At 42.8% G+C, this 19,923-nt stretch overlaps 1 protein-coding gene across 3 annotated transcripts in view; it reads left to right on the top strand.

The window, feature by feature from the left end:
• The window catches only part of LOC115174732 (protein cornichon homolog 3), a 53,474-nt gene that overhangs the window by 8,308 nt on the left and 25,243 nt on the right, over nt 1-19,923 (top strand). For all 3 annotated transcript variants that reach the window (XM_029733544.1, XM_029733545.1, XM_029733543.1), the window contains exon 3: nt 6,502-6,549. In XM_029733544.1, coding sequence (XP_029589404.1) covers nt 6,502-6,549 — 48 coding nt within the window. The remainder of the gene's footprint in view (nt 1-6,501; nt 6,550-19,923) is intronic.

Consider the following 19,923-nt stretch of genomic DNA (forward strand, 5'->3'; position numbering starts at 1 on the left):
GATTGGAGATTGATGGCCCTGGGCACCACCCTGCTCCCCTTCCACCCTTGCCACCTCTGCCACCAGCAGTGTCATTCCCATAGGGAGGACAGGGGCATGTGCCCACTCAGATTTGTTTTTAAAGATAATTGTTTCTCTTTAAAACTACTAGCCGTCTAGCAATTTTATAAAGTTGGCTTTAGCTAGCCCAGATACTGTAGGTTCCCAATCTCCCAACCTCATAACTAGCCACCAAGAAGCCATTTCAGGCTATCAATCAAGTTAGAGTAGCTATCATAGCTGGCATGCCTGCTGCCAAGGTTGGTAGAGTTTAGAAAAGCAAGCAATAACTAAATGTACTGAATAAGACTCCCATTCCTCTCAATCTTTTACCCAGATTTTAGCAGAGATGCAGAGAAGAATATATAGTTTATTTAATAAAGAACCACCAGTCAGGAGGATACAGACAGCTCAAGAGGTATGCTTAGATACATTTTTTTTTTTTTACATAGAATTAAGCATAATGATTATGGCTCTAGATTGCAGGAACAAGCTGCTTCAGGTGTTTGAAAAATGCACAATTCTCCACCACCAGCCATCCTCACATACTTTGTGCCCTCTCAGATTTTTGGGGTGCATGACGCCCCTGTCTGCTACATCAGCCTCACACCCAGGCAGCAGGCTAATTAGTGGCTGACTGTCATCTGCCCCTCCCCCAGGGGGCTCTCTGGGAGTCAGGGCTCACCCTAGACCTAGAGCAACCATAGTAGGGATCCACAGACACACACACACACACGCACGCACACACACACACACACACACACACACACACACACACACACACACACACATATAGAATCAAACCTCACACACAAACATACACACACAGCTGTGAGTCTCTGGTTCTGGGGTTTCAGGCACATATATAAAGACAGGGCCTATTATCACAGGGAGGAGTGCCAACACAGAGAACAGTGGGCTGAAAAAAACTAGGTTTATTCCTAGAGAGTTTGTGTTCGAGAAGGGGGTGGACGTGTGTGTGTCTGTGTGTGTGTGTGTGTGCGCGAGCCCTTGTGTGTAATGTATAAGTCCTCTGGGTCTATGGGGACGCACACTCAGGCCCAGATGTATTTCAGCACTGCCAATGTTGTTTACTTTGAGGAGGCCAGTGCCTATCTGCCTATCTCTTCTGAGACTCTCAGATGACACACCAGTGCAGAGCCTGATGAGAATACGTTATGCTTTAATACTTTATTCCCCACAGCGCTCAGGGCCCTTCTTGTGATGGGGCCCTGCTTTGTGATGCTGATGGCATCTGTTGCTTCTCCGACTCTGAACTAACGTTCTATCAGCCAGGGATTAGCCTGAAGCAAATAATATCATCTAAGTCTTGCATTAAAAATCAGACAGATAAAACAGTGAATAAATGAATGCAAGGAAAGGGAAGCAGTTGCCATAGTTGCATTATCATGCAGAGAGAGGAGTATTACTTGTGTTATGATTTTATTTCCCTAGACTGATCATGGAATTGCATACTACCCATGTGCTCATATAGGTTACATTTTAATCAGATCTCTAGTAAATGAGTACTATAAGTTATATGTCAGTGTGACTCCAAAGGGTGAATGGAGGATTGGCATAATACTGGGTCCTGTCTAAAAACGTTGTTGTTGTCGTTGTTACAAGAAAATGTTGAAAGCTTTACAGTAGGCCCATGTAATCGGCCAGATATCAAACCTGGGATGACGGCTCACTGGGTAAACTCTAGGTATTAGCTCTGGGAGTCGACACAAGTCCTGAGATCTCAGGCAAGGTAAGTCATAATATAAAGCCAGCTTAGAGAACCACCTGCACTATACTGACAGTACATCAGCCTCCACTACTGTATCGTCACATTTCTCCTCTCATTATGAATATTATTGACGTCAAACGGGAGAACCAAGGACACGGGTAGTTCCTAATGTTGTAAGATTCTGGTTAGTTTTTACAGAACAACTGGTTCTGAGAGATTAGGATCCGGACTTGCAATAGTAACAGTAAGCAGCTTCAACAAAATGGATGACTGCAGTGTAGCCGTTATTATGAGTACATGTTCCAAATCAAATCACATGTTATTTGTCACATGCATCGAATTCAACAGGCGTAAACTTTACCATAAAATGCTTACTTACAGACTCTTTCCCAACAATACAGTTACAAAGTAAGAAAAATGTGCAATAAAAAGAAGGAAATAGTAACACATTAAAATAACAATAACAAGACTATATACAAGGAGTACCGGAACCGAATCAATGTGCAGGGGTACGAGGTAGTTGAGGTAATTATGTACATGTAGGTAGGGGTAACTGTGACTAGGCAATCGGGACAGATAATAAGCATAGTGTATAGAGTATTCAACAGCGTACGTGACGAGTGTGAAAGTGTGTCTGTGTGTGCATGTGTGGGTTTGGCGTCTATGCATGTACAGTGAGGGAAAAAAGTATTTGATCCCCTGCTGATTTTGTATGTTTGCCCACTGTCAAAGAAATGATCAGTCTATAATTTTAATGGTAGGTTTATTTGAACAGTGAGAGACAGAATAACAACAAAAAAATCCAGAAAAACGCATGTCAAAAATGTTATAAATTGATTTGCATTTTAATGAGGGAAAATAAGTATTTGACCCCCTCTCAATCAGAAAGATTTCTGGCTCCCAGGTGTCTTTTATACAGGTAACGAGCTGAGATTAGGAGCACACTCTTAAAGGGAGTGCTCCTAATCTCAGTTTGTTACCTGTATAAAAGACACCTGTCCACAGAAGCAATCAATCAATCGCATTCCAAACTCTCCACCATGGCCAAGACCAAAGAGCTCTCCAAGGATGTCAGGGACACGATTGTAGACCTACACAAGGCTGGAATGGGCTACAAGACCATCGCCAAGCAGCTTGGTGAGAAGGTGACAACAGTTGGTGCAATTATTCGCAAATGGAAGAAACACAAAAGAACTCAATCTCCCTCAGCCTGGGGCTCCATGCAAGATCTCACCTCATGGAGTTGCAATGATCATGAGAACGGTGAGGAATCAGCCCAGAACTACACAGGAGGATCTTGTCAATGATCTCAAGGCAGCTGGGACCATAGTCACCAAGAAAACAATTGGTAACACACTACGCCGTGAAGGACTGAAATCCTGCAGCGCCCACAAGGTCCCCCTGCTCAAGAAAGCACATATACATGCCCGTCTGAAGTTTGCCAAAGAACATCTGAATGATTCAGAGGACAACTGGGTGAAAGTGTTGTGGTCAGATGACACCAAAATTGAGCTCTTTGGCATCAACTCAACTCGCCGTGTTTGGAGGAGAAGGAATGCTGCCTATGACCCCAAGAACACCATCCCCACCGTCAAACATGGAGGTGGAAACATTATGCTTTGGGGGTGTTTTTCTGCTAAGGGGACAGGACAACTTCACCGCATCAAAGGGACGATGGACGGGGCCATGTACCGTCAAATCTTGGGTGAGAACCTCCTTCCCTCAGCCAGAGCATTGAAAATGGGTCGTGGATGGGTATTCCAGCATGACAATGACCCAAAACACACGGCCAAGGTAACAAAGGAGTGGCTCAAGAAGAAGCACATTAAGGTCCTGGAGTGGCCTAGCCAGTCTCCAGACCTTAATCCCATAGAAAATCTTTGGAGGGAGCTGAAGGTTCGAGTTGCCAAACGTCAGCCTCGAAACCTTAATGACTTGGAGAAGATCTGCAAAGAGGAGTGGGACAAAATCCCTCCTGAGATGTGTGCAAACCTGGTGGCCAACTACAAGAAACGTCTGACCTCTGTGATTGCCAACAAGGGTTTTGCCACCAAGTACTAAGTCATGTTTTGCAGAGGGGTCAAATACTTATTTCCCTCATTAAAATGCGAATCAATTTATAAAATTTTTGACATGCATTTTTATTATTATAATTTTTTTTTATTCTGTCTCTCACTGTTCAAATAACATTTTTATTATTATTTTGTTTTATTATGTCTCTCACTGTTCAAATAACCCTACCATTAAAATTATAGACTGATCATTTCTTTGTCAGTAGGGCAAACGTACAAAATCAGCAGGGGATCAAATACTTTTTTCCCTAACTGTATGTGTGATTTGTGTGCGTGTGAGCGTGAGCGTATGTAGTCTATGTGTGTGTTGGAATGTCAGTGTACAGTGCCTTCAGAAAGTATTGACACCTCTTGACTTTTCCCACATTTTGTTGTGTTAAAGCCATCATTTAAAATGTATTATATTGAGATATTATATTGGCATTGAATGTTCCTGAGTGGCCTAGTTACAGTTTTGACTTAAATCGTCTTGGAAATCTATAGCAAGACATGAAAATGTCTGTTTAGCAATGATCAGCAACCAACTTGACAGAGCTTGAGGAATTGTTTGTCTATTCATGTTTTGTATTGTGTCATGTTTTGTGTGGACCTCCAGGAAGAGTAGCTGCAGCTTTGGCTGTAGCTAATGGGGATCCTAATAAAATATTAAATGCTCATCTCCAGAAAGTGAACCAGTAATTAGCCCATTTTCATTCACTCCTCTGACAGAGCACTGTGTACTCTAGACAGTGAAGGTACACACTCCAGAGAAGGATTTCTCACCTGTCAAACACTCCTCTTCTTCTCTCAACAGTTCCTTGACCTCTCTAGCTCTCCTCTCTATTCTCATCCTGAGCCTCAGTTTACTTTTGTGTGTCTTATTTACAGTACCCCAGCACACTTGCTTGTCAAGCAAATTCTCGCTGAGTAACATTTCAAAGCGAGCCCTGTCTAATTGCTTGCTAATGAGAAGTGTTGATACGTCGGCAGTTATCTGGCGTCTCCATGGCTACCACTGGAATATATTAGCATGGCCTCGTTCATACTCCTCAAGATGGGAGAGGAGAGGAAACATGTGTAGAGGCAAATTCAGGTTCGCCCAAATGAGGTGCTGCAGTCCCAAAATAGGGCTAATTTACGGTAACTTCTCATAGATGTTGTGGTTTCTTATGCTGAACTACTGCAGTGGGTCGTGAGAGGACATGGGGAGGAGGAAGCAATGCAAAATGTGCTTGGAGAACATCAAAGTATTCTGCAGATTTGACTTCACATATGTATATGAGACTACACGCAGCTCAGTTTGACGTTTCCTCAACCCCAACCTCTTTCCTACCTCTACTCTTAATAATATAATAGCACATTTCTCTCAGTGGAAGGGGACTTCCTTAAAGTGAAACTTTAAAGTGCATTTAAAACATCTCAATACACTTGGCACTTTTAAAATAGAAAAACAGTACAGTAAAAGGAGGCAATTGAAGACATTTTCCAGCATCTTTACCCAGAACAATTCCAAGTGGACTGACGTGTAGATTATGTGTCGTATCAGATTTTGAGATGAGAGATAAAAAACGGCTGATGCTCAAATGGAGATCAGCCACCAGACTGCACATTTTCCCCACAGAGCCTGTAGAACCGTTACAATGGTCTTAGTTCCAACGTACACTAGACTGGCTTTCTACAGTAGTGTTACCTCCGATTACATTATTTAGAGGCGTACAGGCGACTCCATGATGAATTATACATCCCATCAGAGGAAGTTCTTCTGTAGTGGTTTTTTTTCTCCAAAATACTAATCAAATATGTATGTTTAGTCTTGATTAATGCAGCTTTTGGGAAATAACATCCCCCCCCCCCCCCCGTTTCAGGGGCCTTTTCACCAGCACTCTGCAGAGGAAGATAAGCCTGTTTGGGTGTCATTCATATATCATTTATCCTCAAGATAGCACATCATCCCAAGTATGACAATTTTGCACATCAACCAAGTCAATTTGGTCTGATAGAGACACATGTACAGACTGGGACTGTCAGGGCGAGGTATCCATCCACAACAGGCGTAGAAACAAGCACTGCCCAAAATAGGGAACGTTTCTATGTAATCGCCATATGCCATGCTGCTCACATGCGCCATTCAAGAAATGGTGTCGCCTGGCATTGGTTTTTCTAAATATGGCCCTTGATGTCCTCGCCAGTTTCTGGTTGCACTGTAGTTCTGCAGAGAGAGGAGCGCTGGGCCAAGAAGTGGGGGGTAGACAAGTGCTTTAGGCAGTGCTGGGTTGACTCCACAAAGCCCCAGCACCACACACAGACAGACACAGGCAGAGGAAGATGCAGAGTCTGCTTATAGCTAAGCAGAGGTGGGAAGGAAGGAACCAGCATCATCCATGTCTCACTGTGGGCCTACACAGTGCAAATCCAGCTTCACAGGCCAGCGGCATCATGCTACCCAAACACTCCTGTGTACCTAACACACTCCTGAAACATTCCTGATTCTCCCCAGCTTGTAACAAGTATGCTGCAGGCCTTAGTGACTAGACAGTTGGACTTACTACACTATCTAGTCACTAAGGCCTGTAAAATACCCATATTTTTGGACTGCTGAACCTCATCAGAACAACTGTTGTGTTTCCATATGTATATTTAATGCAGGTGATGTAACTGTTTCCTGTTTGGCTCCAACAGAGAGAGCGACTCCGGAACATTGAGAGGATTTGCTGCCTGCTGAGAAAGGTAAATAGCCACTGAACACTGTCCTATTTAAAACATTTCCTTTATTACTTCATGTGCATGTGTCATTTAGCCTACATTTTAAAGCCAGCAAATGATCACGGTCTTCTATATCTAGACTGGTGGCCTGCTAGTTTGTGAGAGTTAAAATAGTAGAACACACAAGGAGCAATTTCTAAATGTGGTTGTGCATCAGCAGTTTTTCCTCTTATGTCAGTCACTGACAGTCACTCAATTAGCCCATGTCAGTTAACATTAGTCTAGCTAGCTATTTAAACCTGTAGTTATCATGGATGAATTACCGACCAGGGGGCCCCCCATTGATTTTGTTAGTCACTCTAACTCAGATATCATATAAAAAACATGTATCTCCACCCCATGGCAAAATGTGTAGAATTGCAGGAAATTAGCTGTAAAACTGCAACCTTTTCTCTCCGCCCCATGGCAAAATTAGTAGAATGAATTGCATTTGTTGTACATTGCAACATCTTTTCTCTGCCCATGCCAAAATGTGTAAAATTGCCGCAAATAAGCTTTAAAAATGCAATATTTTATCTATGCCCCATGACAAAAGAGGGGTTCCGCTAAAATGTTTTGCTAGCAAGGTATATTTAATATTAGTATTTTATTAGGATCCGCCAAGGCAGCAGCTACTCTTAATGGGGTGCAAACAGGAAACAAAACACAACAAATTATTGCTAGCTTGAGTTACCTGGGGTGGCTCGGAGTTCCATGTAGACATGGCTCTATTTACTACTGTGCATTTCCCAGCCTCTGTTCTGGAACTGGGGACTGCGAAGAGACCTCTGGTTGCATGTCTTGTGTGGTACCGATGAGTGTCCGAACTGTGTTCCAACTGCTTGAACAGACAGTTCGGTACCTTCGACACATCAACACCTCACACAAAGACCAATAGTGATGCAGTCAATCTCTCCTCAACTTTGAGCCAGGAGAGATTGACATGAATGCCATTGACATTCAGCCCTCCATATGTATCTAGTTGCAATATGTGCTTCCCTGTTTTGGACCAACTGCAACTATGCCTATGTCCTTATTTGCACATGACCACACAACTGGGCAGTAGTCCAGGTGCGACAAAACTAGGGCCTCTAGGACCTGTCTGGTTGATTGAGATGTCAAGAAAGAAGAACAACGCCTTATCTTGGACTGACCTCTTCCCATGTTAGCAACCATTAAGTCTATATGTTTATACCATCACAGCTTGCTATCTAGGGTTACATCTAGCAGTTCAGTCTCCTTAACTTGCTTAAACGCCACATTATTCAATAATAGATCTGAAGTTTAGGGTTGAGCGAGTGATTTGTCCCAAAAACGATGCTTTTAGTTTTTACAATATTTAGCACCAGCCTATTGCTAGTTACCCATTCTAAAACTGACTGGAGCTCTATGTTAAGGGTGCCAGTTATTTATTTTACTGTCGTAGCCGACGTGTATACTGTTGACTCGTCAGCATACATAGACACACAGGCTTTATTCAAGGTCAGTGGAAGGTCATTGGTAAAAACAGAAAACAATAATGGCCCAAGCCGACTGCCCTGATTTTGGAATGAGATGTTCTACAAGCAGGTGTCCACATACTTTTGGATGAGGTAATTTCATCAAACTTGTGAGGCTCTCCACGCTCATTAGTTTCTCATTCAACATAATTTGCTGCTGCTTCACTCAGTCTCAATCCCACTTGAAAAGCCTCCCTTCCTAGCTGTTTTACATTCCCTAAAACCAAATATTGGCCAAATATTCCCAGATTTTCATAAAACGGCCACACGTGGTCTCTCGTTTCTGCATCACCAAATTTTGCGGTAGGCAACAATTAGTTGGCTAGTTGCGCCGAGTGCTGTGTAGTCCGGGTGTAGTGCTGCACTTCTCACAATGGTGCTCGTTCAGTAAATTTACATCAAAGCTCAATCAGTGTCTTGGAAGATCACATAATGATTCATTAGTATTCTGCATAACATAACCAAGTATAATAGCATAGTATAATGTTGCTGTTACATCAAAAACACCACCTCATTTCATGAGATTTTAGGATGGTTAGCTGATTAGTCCCAAAATAATCTCACACCACCAAAACTCAAAACAGTGCACCACTAGGTTGAATGTGCTCCGATTGAAACAAAACACAGGAAGGCTCTGTAGTTTAACACCAACTGCTCTAATTTGCTCGCAAAACACTTCCAGAAGATCTAAATACATATTCCCATGAAACTGATTGAGATCAAATGATTGGCAGGCAGACGCAGTTTGGACATTTTCACTGGTAAAACGTGAAGAATTATCATTCATAATTTACAGTGATGATGCCATGGCCTATTTTCAAATGGTGTTTGAGGGTATTAAAAATACATTTTTATTTTGAGACAATATGTGTGGGCATAGGCAGATGTTGCAATTGGAAGATGCATTTTATGCATATTCTATAATGATATTCAATAGTGTACTTCTGTCGGTACATACTTTGAGAAATATTGACATAATTTACATTTTGATTGCTCTCCCCGGCACTTAAAAAATGTGCACTGCACCATGAGCGAGAGTTGTGTGTGTGTGTGTGTGTGTGTGTGTGTGTGTGTGTGTGTGTGTGTGTGTGTGTGTGTGTGTGTGTGTGTGTGTGTGTACACTGTCCAGCAAAATGTCCAGCAAAATCCTCCTGTTGTCCCAGGAGGATTTTAAATGTGGTCACCCCAGTTCTATTAGATAGGTAACTTTCAATCCATGATAAGGAAGAGAATGTAAATCCATAACAACATGTTTTTTCAGCAATAGGTTATAATCAGTGATATCAAAAGCTGCACTGAAGTCTAACAAAACAGCTCTTTATTATTACCAATGTCTTTCAGCCAATCATCAGTCATTTGTGTCAGTGCTGAGCGTGTTGCGTGTTCTTCCCTATGAGTATGTTGAAAGTCCATTGTCAATTTGTTTTCTGTAAAATTACATTATATTTGGTCAAACACTGTTTTTTCCAAAAGTTTGCTAAGCGTAGGTAACAGGCTGATTGGTCGCCTGTTTATACCATTATTAAAGGATGCTTTGCTATTCTTGGGCAGCGGAATGACCTTTGTCTCCCTCCTGGCCTGAGGGCACACACCATCTTCTAGGATTAAATTGAAGCTGTGGCAAACAGGAGTCGCAATGTATTCTGCTTCCAACCTCAGTAATTTACCACCCAGACTGTCGGTACCAGGTGGTTTGTCCTTATTAAAAAAATGTAACTCTTTCACACCATTTTTGCCAAACTCAAAAATACAGCGCTTGTTTTTCATTATTTGGTTCGATATTTTTTTTTTTTTTTTTTTTTTACCGTTATTTTACCAGGTAAGTTGACTGAGAACACATTCTCATTTACAGCAACGACCTGGGGAATAGTTACAGGGGAGAGGAGGGGGATGAATGAGCCAATTGTAAGCTGGGGATGATTAGACAGCCGTGATGGTATGAGTGCCAGATTGGGAATTTAGCCAGGACACCGGGGTTAACACCCCTACTCTTACGATAAGTGCCATGGGATCTTTAATGACCTCAGAGAGTCAGGACACCCGTTTAACGTCCCATCCGAAAGACGGCATGCATGAATATGAAGGCTCAGCATTTGTTGTTTGCATGTAATGCTTAAGTTTGCAAATCTTATCAACAAAAAGTTATTAAAGTGGTTGGCAATACCAAAGGGTTTTGTTAAGAACAAGCCATCTGCCTCAATGAAGAGGGAGCTGAGTTCGCTTTTTTGCCTAGAATTTCTTTTAAGGTACTCCAGAGCTTTTTACTATCATTCATTATATAATTTATCTTTGTTCCATAGTATAGTTTCTTCTTCTTTTTGTTTAGTTACGTGATTTTGTTTGCCAATCTGCTGTGTTGTCAGACTTATTTGCGATTCCCTTTGCCTCATCCTTCTCAGCCATACAGTTTTTCAATTCATCATCTATCCATGGGGATTTGGCAGTTCTAACAGTCAGTTTCTTGATGGGCGCATGCCTATCAGTAAACGGAAGAAGCAATTTCATAAGTGCTGCAAGTGCTGCTGTTCCTCATTACATACATCAGACCAACAAATATTTTTCACATCTTTGACATCGGAATCATTGCAAAACCTCTTGTATATTGTATATTCGCTTATACACAATAGAGTTTTTTTCTACATATGGCTATTATATTATGATCACTACATCCAATGTAGTGGGGGGGCTCTGACTGCTAAATTTCACTTAGGGCTAGGGCACTGACTGCATATGTGGGTATAGATGTGTGTACGCAGACCCACGAGCCACTGCGGCCCCTCATGATATTTATGTTTTATATATATATCCCAGCCCCTGTCCCCGCAGGAGGTCTTTTGCCTTTTGGTAGGCCGTCATTGTAAATAAGAATTTGTTCTTAACTGACTTGCCTAGTTAAATAAAGGTTAAATAAATAAATGATGAGTTCAGATTTTTTGTGGCCCCCACCCCCATCAAAGTTGCCCATCCCTGATCAAGACTTTGCACAGGGGTGAGTACAGTACTTCAGTCACTGTATCTCAAAACATTAAAGGGATAGTGGGAGATTTAGCGATTTACCGAGGGTCAGATGAACTCATGGATACCATTTTCATGTCTCTGCATCCAGTATGAAGGAAGTTTGAGGTAGTTTCGAATGCTAGCTGTTCCGGTAGACTTCCAGTCATTGCGCTAATGCTAGTTAGCATTGGCTCGCGAAACTGCCTCTAACTTCCTTCATACTGGGGCTGCTGGAATGGAGGCCGTTTTTGTTCTTTATCTGTGTTGTCAACCCTGCCTTAGGCTCGTCTGTCACTCCTGGGGACTGTTGCAGTACTGACCCAATGAGAGTGTTGAGCTGCACCATCAACACCACATCAGAAGTTAATGTCCTACCCTGCCTGGAGTCATAAAGCTTATTCATTAGATTTCATCGTTCCTAGAGGATCTTCAGCACTACATGGACTACGTGTATGTTACTGTAGAAATGGTTATTGTTTGTTCCTCGTCTGTTACAAATGCATTCTCTCAGCATTTGCGGATATGAGTCACCCCACACAATATTACATAGAAATTGATCTTGGATAGATTGTGGGGTTTGTGTTATGGCAGCAGGTGCTGTGCTTTGCAAGCCAGTCACTGGCTGGTGGTTTTATTTCTCCCGTTCGCTTTGGGAGTGTAAAACAGCGGTGTTGTCACAGCAACAGAACCAACCATAGAGTGCTGCTCGTCTATCTTTCTTTCTTTTTTTGTCTCATTCTCCCTCCCCATTCCCCACACACCTCTGTGAGTACAGAAGCAGAAGCACAGAGGCGGTTAGGCCAGCGTGTTCATTTGCAAGGCGGTGGAGCCTGCAACCCTGCTCGATTCCTGCTCCTAAAATACATAGGAGTTCCATTTTCTCCCTCCCCTATCATTTGACGGGACATGAAATGGCGGTACAGTAGATGAGAGAAAGATAGAGAGGGGGTAAGATAGGAAGAGATGGAGAGAGATAGAGATGAGGGAGGGCTGCTGATTCCGAGCCAATCAGAGCATTTCTGTCTACTGTTGAGTCATGGAGGATTCCACTCCCCCCCACATGGTGCCTGGCTGGACCCACGCCATGCCACCATGTCTGGCTTTACAGACAACCTCCAGTCATTCAGGCTGTACTACCACAGACTGAACAGACAGCCTCCAGTCATTCAGGCTGTACTACCACGCATCGTTTTTAGCTCAGCAAACTAGACTTCTCACAACACTTCAACATGTTGTTTGGCAATGGATGGGGAGTGTCATCCTGACCTACTGTATTACACTCAGGCACAGTTCAGCTCATGGAGAGTTAACAGAACACCTTGTATGCTGTTTCCCAATGTAAGGGGTTATGAAGCGATAAGGAGCGTACACCTTCTGACCTTCTGTCCTACTATATTACCACCAGGCACAGTTTAGCTCATCAAGCTATACACTGAGTGGACAAAACATTAGGAACACCTGCTCTTTCCATGACATAGACTGACCAGGTGAATCCAGGTGCAAGCTATGATCCCGTATTGATGTCACCTGTTAAAGTGAATCACTGTAGATGAGGGGGAGGAGACAGGTTAAAGAAGGATTTTTAAGCCTTGAGACAATTGAGACATGGCTTGAGACTTGTGTGCCATTCAGAGTGTGAATAGGCAAGACAAAATATTTGTGCCTTTGAACAGGGTATGGTAGTAGGTGCCAGGCGCACCGGTTTGTGTCAAGAACTGCAACGCTGTGTTTTTCACGCTCAACAGTTTCCCGTGGTATCAAAAATGGTCCACCGCTCAAAGGACATCCAACCAACTTGACACAACTGTGGGAAGCATTGGAGTCAACATGGGCCAGCATCCCTGTGGAAAGCTTTCGACACCTTGTGGAGTCCATGCCCCAACGAATTGAGGCTGTACTGAGGGCAAAAGGGGTGCAACTCAATATTAGGAAGGTGTTCTTAATATTTTGAACACTGTGTCATTTGCACTCCTCCTGTTATGCTGTTTCTCAATCAAAGTCAAAGCATCCTCTTACTGTCTGTACTATTAAGGGAGCACAGTGTTTTATTTGACCTTTATTAACTAAGTCAGTTAAGAACTACATCTTATTTTCAATGACAGCCTAGGAACAGTGGGTTAACTGCCTTGTTCAGGGGCAGAACGACAGATTTTTACCTTGTCAGCTCAGGGGATTCGATCTCACAACCTTCCGGTTCCTAGTCCAACACTCTAACCACTAGGCTACCTGCCGCGACATAGTAATGATGATGAAATATGAATGTAAATTATGACACAACCAAGGAAGAGAGGATTACCATGGATTATTAACATTAGAGAGTCTTAGTAGATGCGTGTGTGGATCTGTCTTCACAGGATATTGAAAATCGATTTTTACCTGATATTCTTAGATCTCTCATACTTGACTGTACTATCCTCTTGTCTTTCTAACAGCTCATCCCAGTTCCCAGCCCCACATTATTACCCTACAGAAGGAGATTAAAAAAGAAGTCAATAAAAAAAAACTCTTCCTCAAATCCTGCATGTGGCTTTGCATCATCATGACAGAAAAAACAACAAATCCTTGTGAGCTCAGCGGTGATAAGGAATAGTGTTTCCTCAGCACCCTCCCTCGCCCAGGTGCGTGAAATTGCCAACTTCTCTCTCCAGAATATTTTGAATTTATGCAAAAGAACTGGAGCTCTGATCCCAGGCAGTGAGAGAGAGGAAAATAACACCACTGGTGATTGACAGCCACCGCTAAGCAAATGGAATTAATATTAATCACGCCAGTGCAGTGTGTTTGGCATTGGAAATGGAACTGGGATATGAGTAGTGGGGAACATAGTGTTATTTGACTGTTGTTGGTGTTGTATGCTTGCAATGAAGGGATTGTACATTATAACAGTAGAATTCCATTCATCTAATAATTAATTTAAAGACTCATATTGTACGTTTAATCTCGGATCGATTCATTCAAGTTTGCATTTGTTATTTCTCCAAGTCATCCATTGATTTGGGTAACTCATGCCGGAGTTGCTCCTGTAGCCTCCAGTATTTTGATTGGAGCGCTGCTTTAGTGCTACTCTACTCCTCTGCTTTGATGCTTGGGCTGTCGAATAATAAAACGTCCCCAGCAGGAAGACTTGGATACATGCCTTGACCTCCCCAGCGCTTTACACATCCATCTGCATCTACTTTTCATCCCTTGTTCATTCCTCCTTTCCTCCCTAATCGAGAAGGGTTAATGTCCCGGTTGCAGAAAACCTCCTGGATGAAGAAGCCTTGTTTTTTTTTTCTTCTCCACTGTGAGTGTCAAGGTGAATCTCCCTCACATCCAATCAGTGCTCAGCGAGTGGTTGAGCACAGAACAGTCCCCGGTGGTTTCCGTAGCGCCTCATGTTTATTCTTCAAACGAGGAGCTACTTTTGATGTTTCAGTACAGAGGTTTCCGTCCACTCTGTCACACCGTCTCACGCCGCATTCATCTCTCCAAAAAGCATTTGCATAGGATTGTCAGTTTGCAGAGAAGCGGGGAGGGAGGTAGGCTTGACAGATAAGATGAGTGCTTCATGTGGAGAAAGTAGATGTTACCAGGGTACAGACACAAGCGACTGGTGATGTAGTCAGATGATGTAGCTACAGTGTCTGATGTAGGCCATAGATAACTTGGTGGTTTGAGGAAGCTCCTGTAAGGACTGTTGATGTGAACCAGGAAGTACGACATGGCAAGGTACACTGCACTGAAGATCTGGGGCTATACTGTACTGTGGTTATGGGTTTGCTTGTCGTTATGTTGATGTGTGGGTTATTTCAAGTGTATGATGTCCGAACTGTTGCTGCTTTGATGTTATGGTTGGATAGTGAGATACACTTTCACTCTCACGGTAACGCATATACATTATGATATTTGCCCGATTGAGTTACTATATAAAAAAAAAATACATACTTTCTTTTCACTGCTCTGATAGAGAAAATACATATTTTGTAGAGGACCTGAAGCTGTATATATATATACTACATTAGGCTACTTCATTTACAATGTACTGATAGAGACAGGCACATAGACATCGTTAGACAGAGCGAGATAATCTTTCAGGAAATCCCCCAAATCATTGGTTCAGACTGTTGAGCCCATTAACTTACTTTGGTGGATATTGTGAACTCAGCATAAAATCAATGTTCATCTCTCTCTCAACATCAATACAGTATAACGAAGGAATTCCCTTCAAGACAGGAACGAGATTTGTTAGTCTGAAATCCTGCAGTAATTCATTAAAGTTTCCAATTTTATTTGTCACACGCACAAGTACAGTGAAATGCTTAACTTGCAAGCCCTACCCAACAATGCGGTATTCAAAATCAAAATAGTATAACAAAAAACACAACAAATCGGAAGTAATAATGAAAGAATAAAAACAACAGGAGAGTGTAAGCAGGGTCAGTGCCAGTACCAAATGTACAGTGTGCAGGAATATTGGAGTAGTTGAGTTAGCTAGATAGTAGATATGTACATATAGGAAGGGATTAGGAGAAAGAGACTGGTAGCAGGATACATAATAATAATAATATTAATAGTAAACAATATAACTGTGTAAACAGGACTGAAAAGTGACTGGTAGCAGGAATATGAAAATATTTATGGTAATATAAATGATAATATATACATGCAAACAAGTAATATTGACCAGTAGCAGGATAAATAAATGGATACTAATGGTAAATGCAATCAATAATTAATGAACAGCAGCTTAATGATAGTAATAAATCTAGTCAATAATCATTTTAGTAGCAGTGTAGGTGTGAGGGAGTCTGTGCCTGTGGGTCTAAGTGTGTGGCTTCAGTAATGACTGCGTGAGTGAGGGTGTGTGGGAGTGTGTGTGTGTGAGTAAGAGTGACAGTGAAGGTGTGTATGTCTGAGTGGGTAGAGACCTGTGGATGGGCATCGAGTCATTGTGGCTAGATAGTCTGTGAGAGAGGGAGAGCAGTAGTTGTTAGCCATTTAACAGTCTTATGACCAGGGGATAGAAGCTGTTTAGGCGTCTGTTGGTCTGAGCCTTGATGCACCGGGACCGCCTGCCGGATGGTACTCATCCCCTTTGATGCGCCGGGACCGCCTGCCGGATGGTACTCATCCCCTTTGATGCGCTGGGCCGTCTGTACCAGCCTCTGTAGGGCCTTCCGGTCGAGGGCGGTGCAGTTGCTATACCAGACAGTGATACAATCATTCAGGATGCTCTCAAAGGTGCAGCTGTAAAAGTCCTCCCCGCTCCCTGTTTCCTGTAGTCCATGATCAGCTCCTTAGTCTTGCTGACGTTGAGGAATATGTTGCAATTCAGTCCAGTTGTAATGGTGCTGTGCAGGTACTGATGTACTGTAGGGAGACTAGTGAATCAAGTTGAGTTTGTTTGCACAGTGACCGCATACAATACAAAGTATCTGTATTGCCTTACTACCATACTACAAGGCCACAGAGAGGACCTTTACTTTCCTCAGGCACTGTGTCACAGCAGCAGTGAGATGCTTGTGTTGTCTCAGACAAACCTGATCTACACCCTCTGTGCTGTAATTCACTCTGAAGAAACAACCAGTACTGCCTGGAGCCTTTTGCCTTTAATGTGCTGTGGCCAGGGAAAAGTGGAGGAGAGGAGAGGATCCACAGGGGAAACAGTCTCTCTCTCTCTCTCTCTCCTCTCTCTCTCTCTCTCTCTCTCTCTCTCTCTCTCTCTCTCTCTCTCTCTCTCTGTCTGTCTGTCTGTCTGTCTGTCTCTCTGTCTACAGTGGCTTGCGAAAGTATTCACCCCCTTGGCATTTTTCCTATTTTGTTGCCTTACACATTTGATTTACACAACACGCCTACCACTTTGAAGATGTAAAATATTTTATATTGTGAAACAAACAAATAAGACAAAAAAACAATACTTTGTAGAGCCACCTTTTGCAGCAATTACAGCTGGATGTCTCTTGGGGTATGTTTCTATAAGCTTGGCACATCTAGCCACTGGGATTTTTGCCCATTCTTCAAGGCAAAACTGCTCCAGCTCCTTCAAGTTGGTTGGGTTCCTCTGGTGTACAGCAATCTTTAAGTCATACCACAGATTCTCAATTGGATTGAGATCTGGGCTTTGACTAGGTCGTTCCAAGACATTTAAATGTTTCCCCTTAAACCACTCGAGTGTTGATTTAGCAGTATGCTTAGGGTCATTGTCCTGCTGGAAGGTGAACCTCTGTCCCAGTCTCAAATATCTGGAAGACTGAAACAGGTTTCCCTCAAGAATTTCCCTGTATTTAGCACCATCCATCATTCCTTCAATTCTGACCAGTTTCCCAGTCCCTGCCGATGAAAAACATCCCCACAGCATGATGCTGCCACCACCATGCTTCACTGTGGGGATGGTGTTCTCAGGGTGATGAGAGGTGTTGGGTTTGTGCCAGACATAGTGTTATCCTTGATGGCCAAAAGCTCAATTGTAGTCTCATCTGACCAGAGTACCTTCTTTCATATGTTTGGGGAGTCTCCCATATGCCTTTTGGTGAACACCAAACATGTTCGCTTATTTTTTTTCCGGCCACTCGTCCGTAAAGCCCAGCTCTGTGGAGTGTATGGCTTAACGTGGTCCTACAAACAGATACTCCAATCTCCGCTGTGGAGCTTTGCAGCTCCTTCAGGGTTATCTTTGGTCTCTTTGTTGCCTCTCTGATTAATGCCCTCCTTGCCTGGTCTGTGAGTTTTGGTGGGCGGCCCTCTCTTGGCAGGTTTGTTGTGGTGCCATATCCTTTCCATTTTTTAATAATGGATTTAATGGTGCTCCGTGGGATGTTCAAAGTTTCTGATATTTTTTATAACCCAACCCTGATCTGTACTTCTCCACAACTTTGTCCCTGACCTGTTTGGAGAGCTCCTTGGTTTTCATAGTGCCACTTACTTGGTGGTGCCCCTTGCTTAGTGGTGTTGCAGACTCTGAGGCCTTTCAGAACAGGTGTATATATATACTGAGATCATGTGACAGATCATGTGACACTTAGACTGCACACAGGTGGACTTTATTTAACTAATTATGTGACTTCTGAAGGTAATTGGTTGCACCAGATCTTATTTAGGGGTTATTGTTTTCATTTCACTTCACCAATTTGGACTATTTTGTGTATATCCATTACATGAAATCCAAATAAAAATCCATTTAAATTACAGGATGTAATGCAAAAAAAATAGGAAAAACACCAAGGGGCTGAATACTTTTGCAAGGCACTGTATCTCTCTCTCTCTGTCAATCTCTCTATCTCTATCTCTATCTCTGTCTCTGTCTCTGTCTCTCTGTCTCTGTCTGTCTCTCTCTTTCTGTCTATTTCTCTCTCGCTCTTTCTGTCTGTCTCTCTCTTTCTGTCTATTTCTCTCTCTCTCTCTTTCTGTCTATTTCTCTCTCCGTCTCTCTCTCTCTCTTTCTCAGACGCTTTGATGAATCCCTGATAGACATCAGGCAGTTTGGCAGGCCACTGCTGAGTTGGACTACTGTGAGTAGACATGAGCAGCCACAATATACAGCTGGGAAAACAACGAGAAACAGCGTGGTAGTCCAACATTAGTGGCTTTTAAGCTGTACATGTAAATGCTAAACTGGCTTTACCCAAATATGAGACAGAAAAAATAAGTAAACTCTTATGCCTTGGTGTTTAAAGTCCCCTTCTAGCTCTCTTTCATAGAAAAATACATTCTCAAATCTCTACGATTTTAAAAATCGAATAGTACTGTATGCAGGATGTAATCAGCTGATGTGTCTTGCCAAGGCCTGATGCGGCTGAGTTAGTGTTGGGTGCGTGGCGGGGGCTGGGGGCTGGGGCCTGGGGGCGGGGGCCGGGGGCTGGGGGCTGGACGGAGCCATTAGTGTGTCACACGTCGAGTCAATGTGCAGTCAGTGGAGGTGTGAGATCGCCTCGCAGAACTACTGCATGTTATCATTAGGTGAAACACACTGAAACCCACTGTTCTACATCTAGCCTGTGTCTTGTTCCATACGATCCTCTAGTATACAGTAGTCTACCCATTATCTCCTCACTTTGCCCCTCATTTCTCTGTCATTGTATGTTGTTCTACCTCTCTTAGTGGGCTATAAGAGTGAGTAAGGCATGTCTGAGCTCTGTGTTCATGATGCCATGACTCTTCCAGACGGGGTGTGTGGAGCAGAGCAGCTCCCAGCAGATTTCTGCTATGTCACTGGGCACTAGATCAAAGGGGGCTAGCAGCAGCATTCTGCAGCAGCATACTGCCTAGATACCTGCACTTCATTAACAAGGGTGTTGATGTGTCCTTGGATACTCAGGATCAAAGGTCTAGTAGCAAAATACTGCAGAGATACCAGTCACCTACTTTATTGTCAAGTGTCATCTGAAGTCACTCTAGCTTCTGTTTATATGGGGACTTGTGGATTGTTTTATTCCTATAACCATGGGGTAGTGACCATGGCTTTCACTGGAATGGATTGGAGTGGAATTCAAACCATTTGTTCCTTTCATGTGTAAAAACAAGAATGGTCCGCAGACTTTTGTGTTCAGAACATGAACAATGTTTAACCTGATTAGTAACAGGTTTTCCTGATTAACTCTATCTTCAAGCATGTCAAATATCAGAGGTGCTGAGTTGAAAATTGTCGGTAGAAATGTTTTGGAGCTACCGTATGACTATCAAAGCAGTAGCAACTCTGTATGCTTGTAATGCAATTATACCTTTCTGTGAAGTCAGTTGGAAATAAATGTAAAGAAAAAGTGCCCATGCACACGTGTCGCCTAATATTCTACAGATGCCTTCCAGTTCAGCCTTTGGGGCCAACTTTTCATCTATCCACAAGGTTTTACAAACTAAATGTACTGTAGACTTATGTGCTATTGGG

The sequence above is a fragment of the Salmo trutta genome, chromosome 35, assembly GCF_901001165.1.
Source record: "Salmo trutta chromosome 35, fSalTru1.1, whole genome shotgun sequence".
NCBI lineage: Eukaryota > Metazoa > Chordata > Actinopteri > Salmoniformes > Salmonidae > Salmo > Salmo trutta.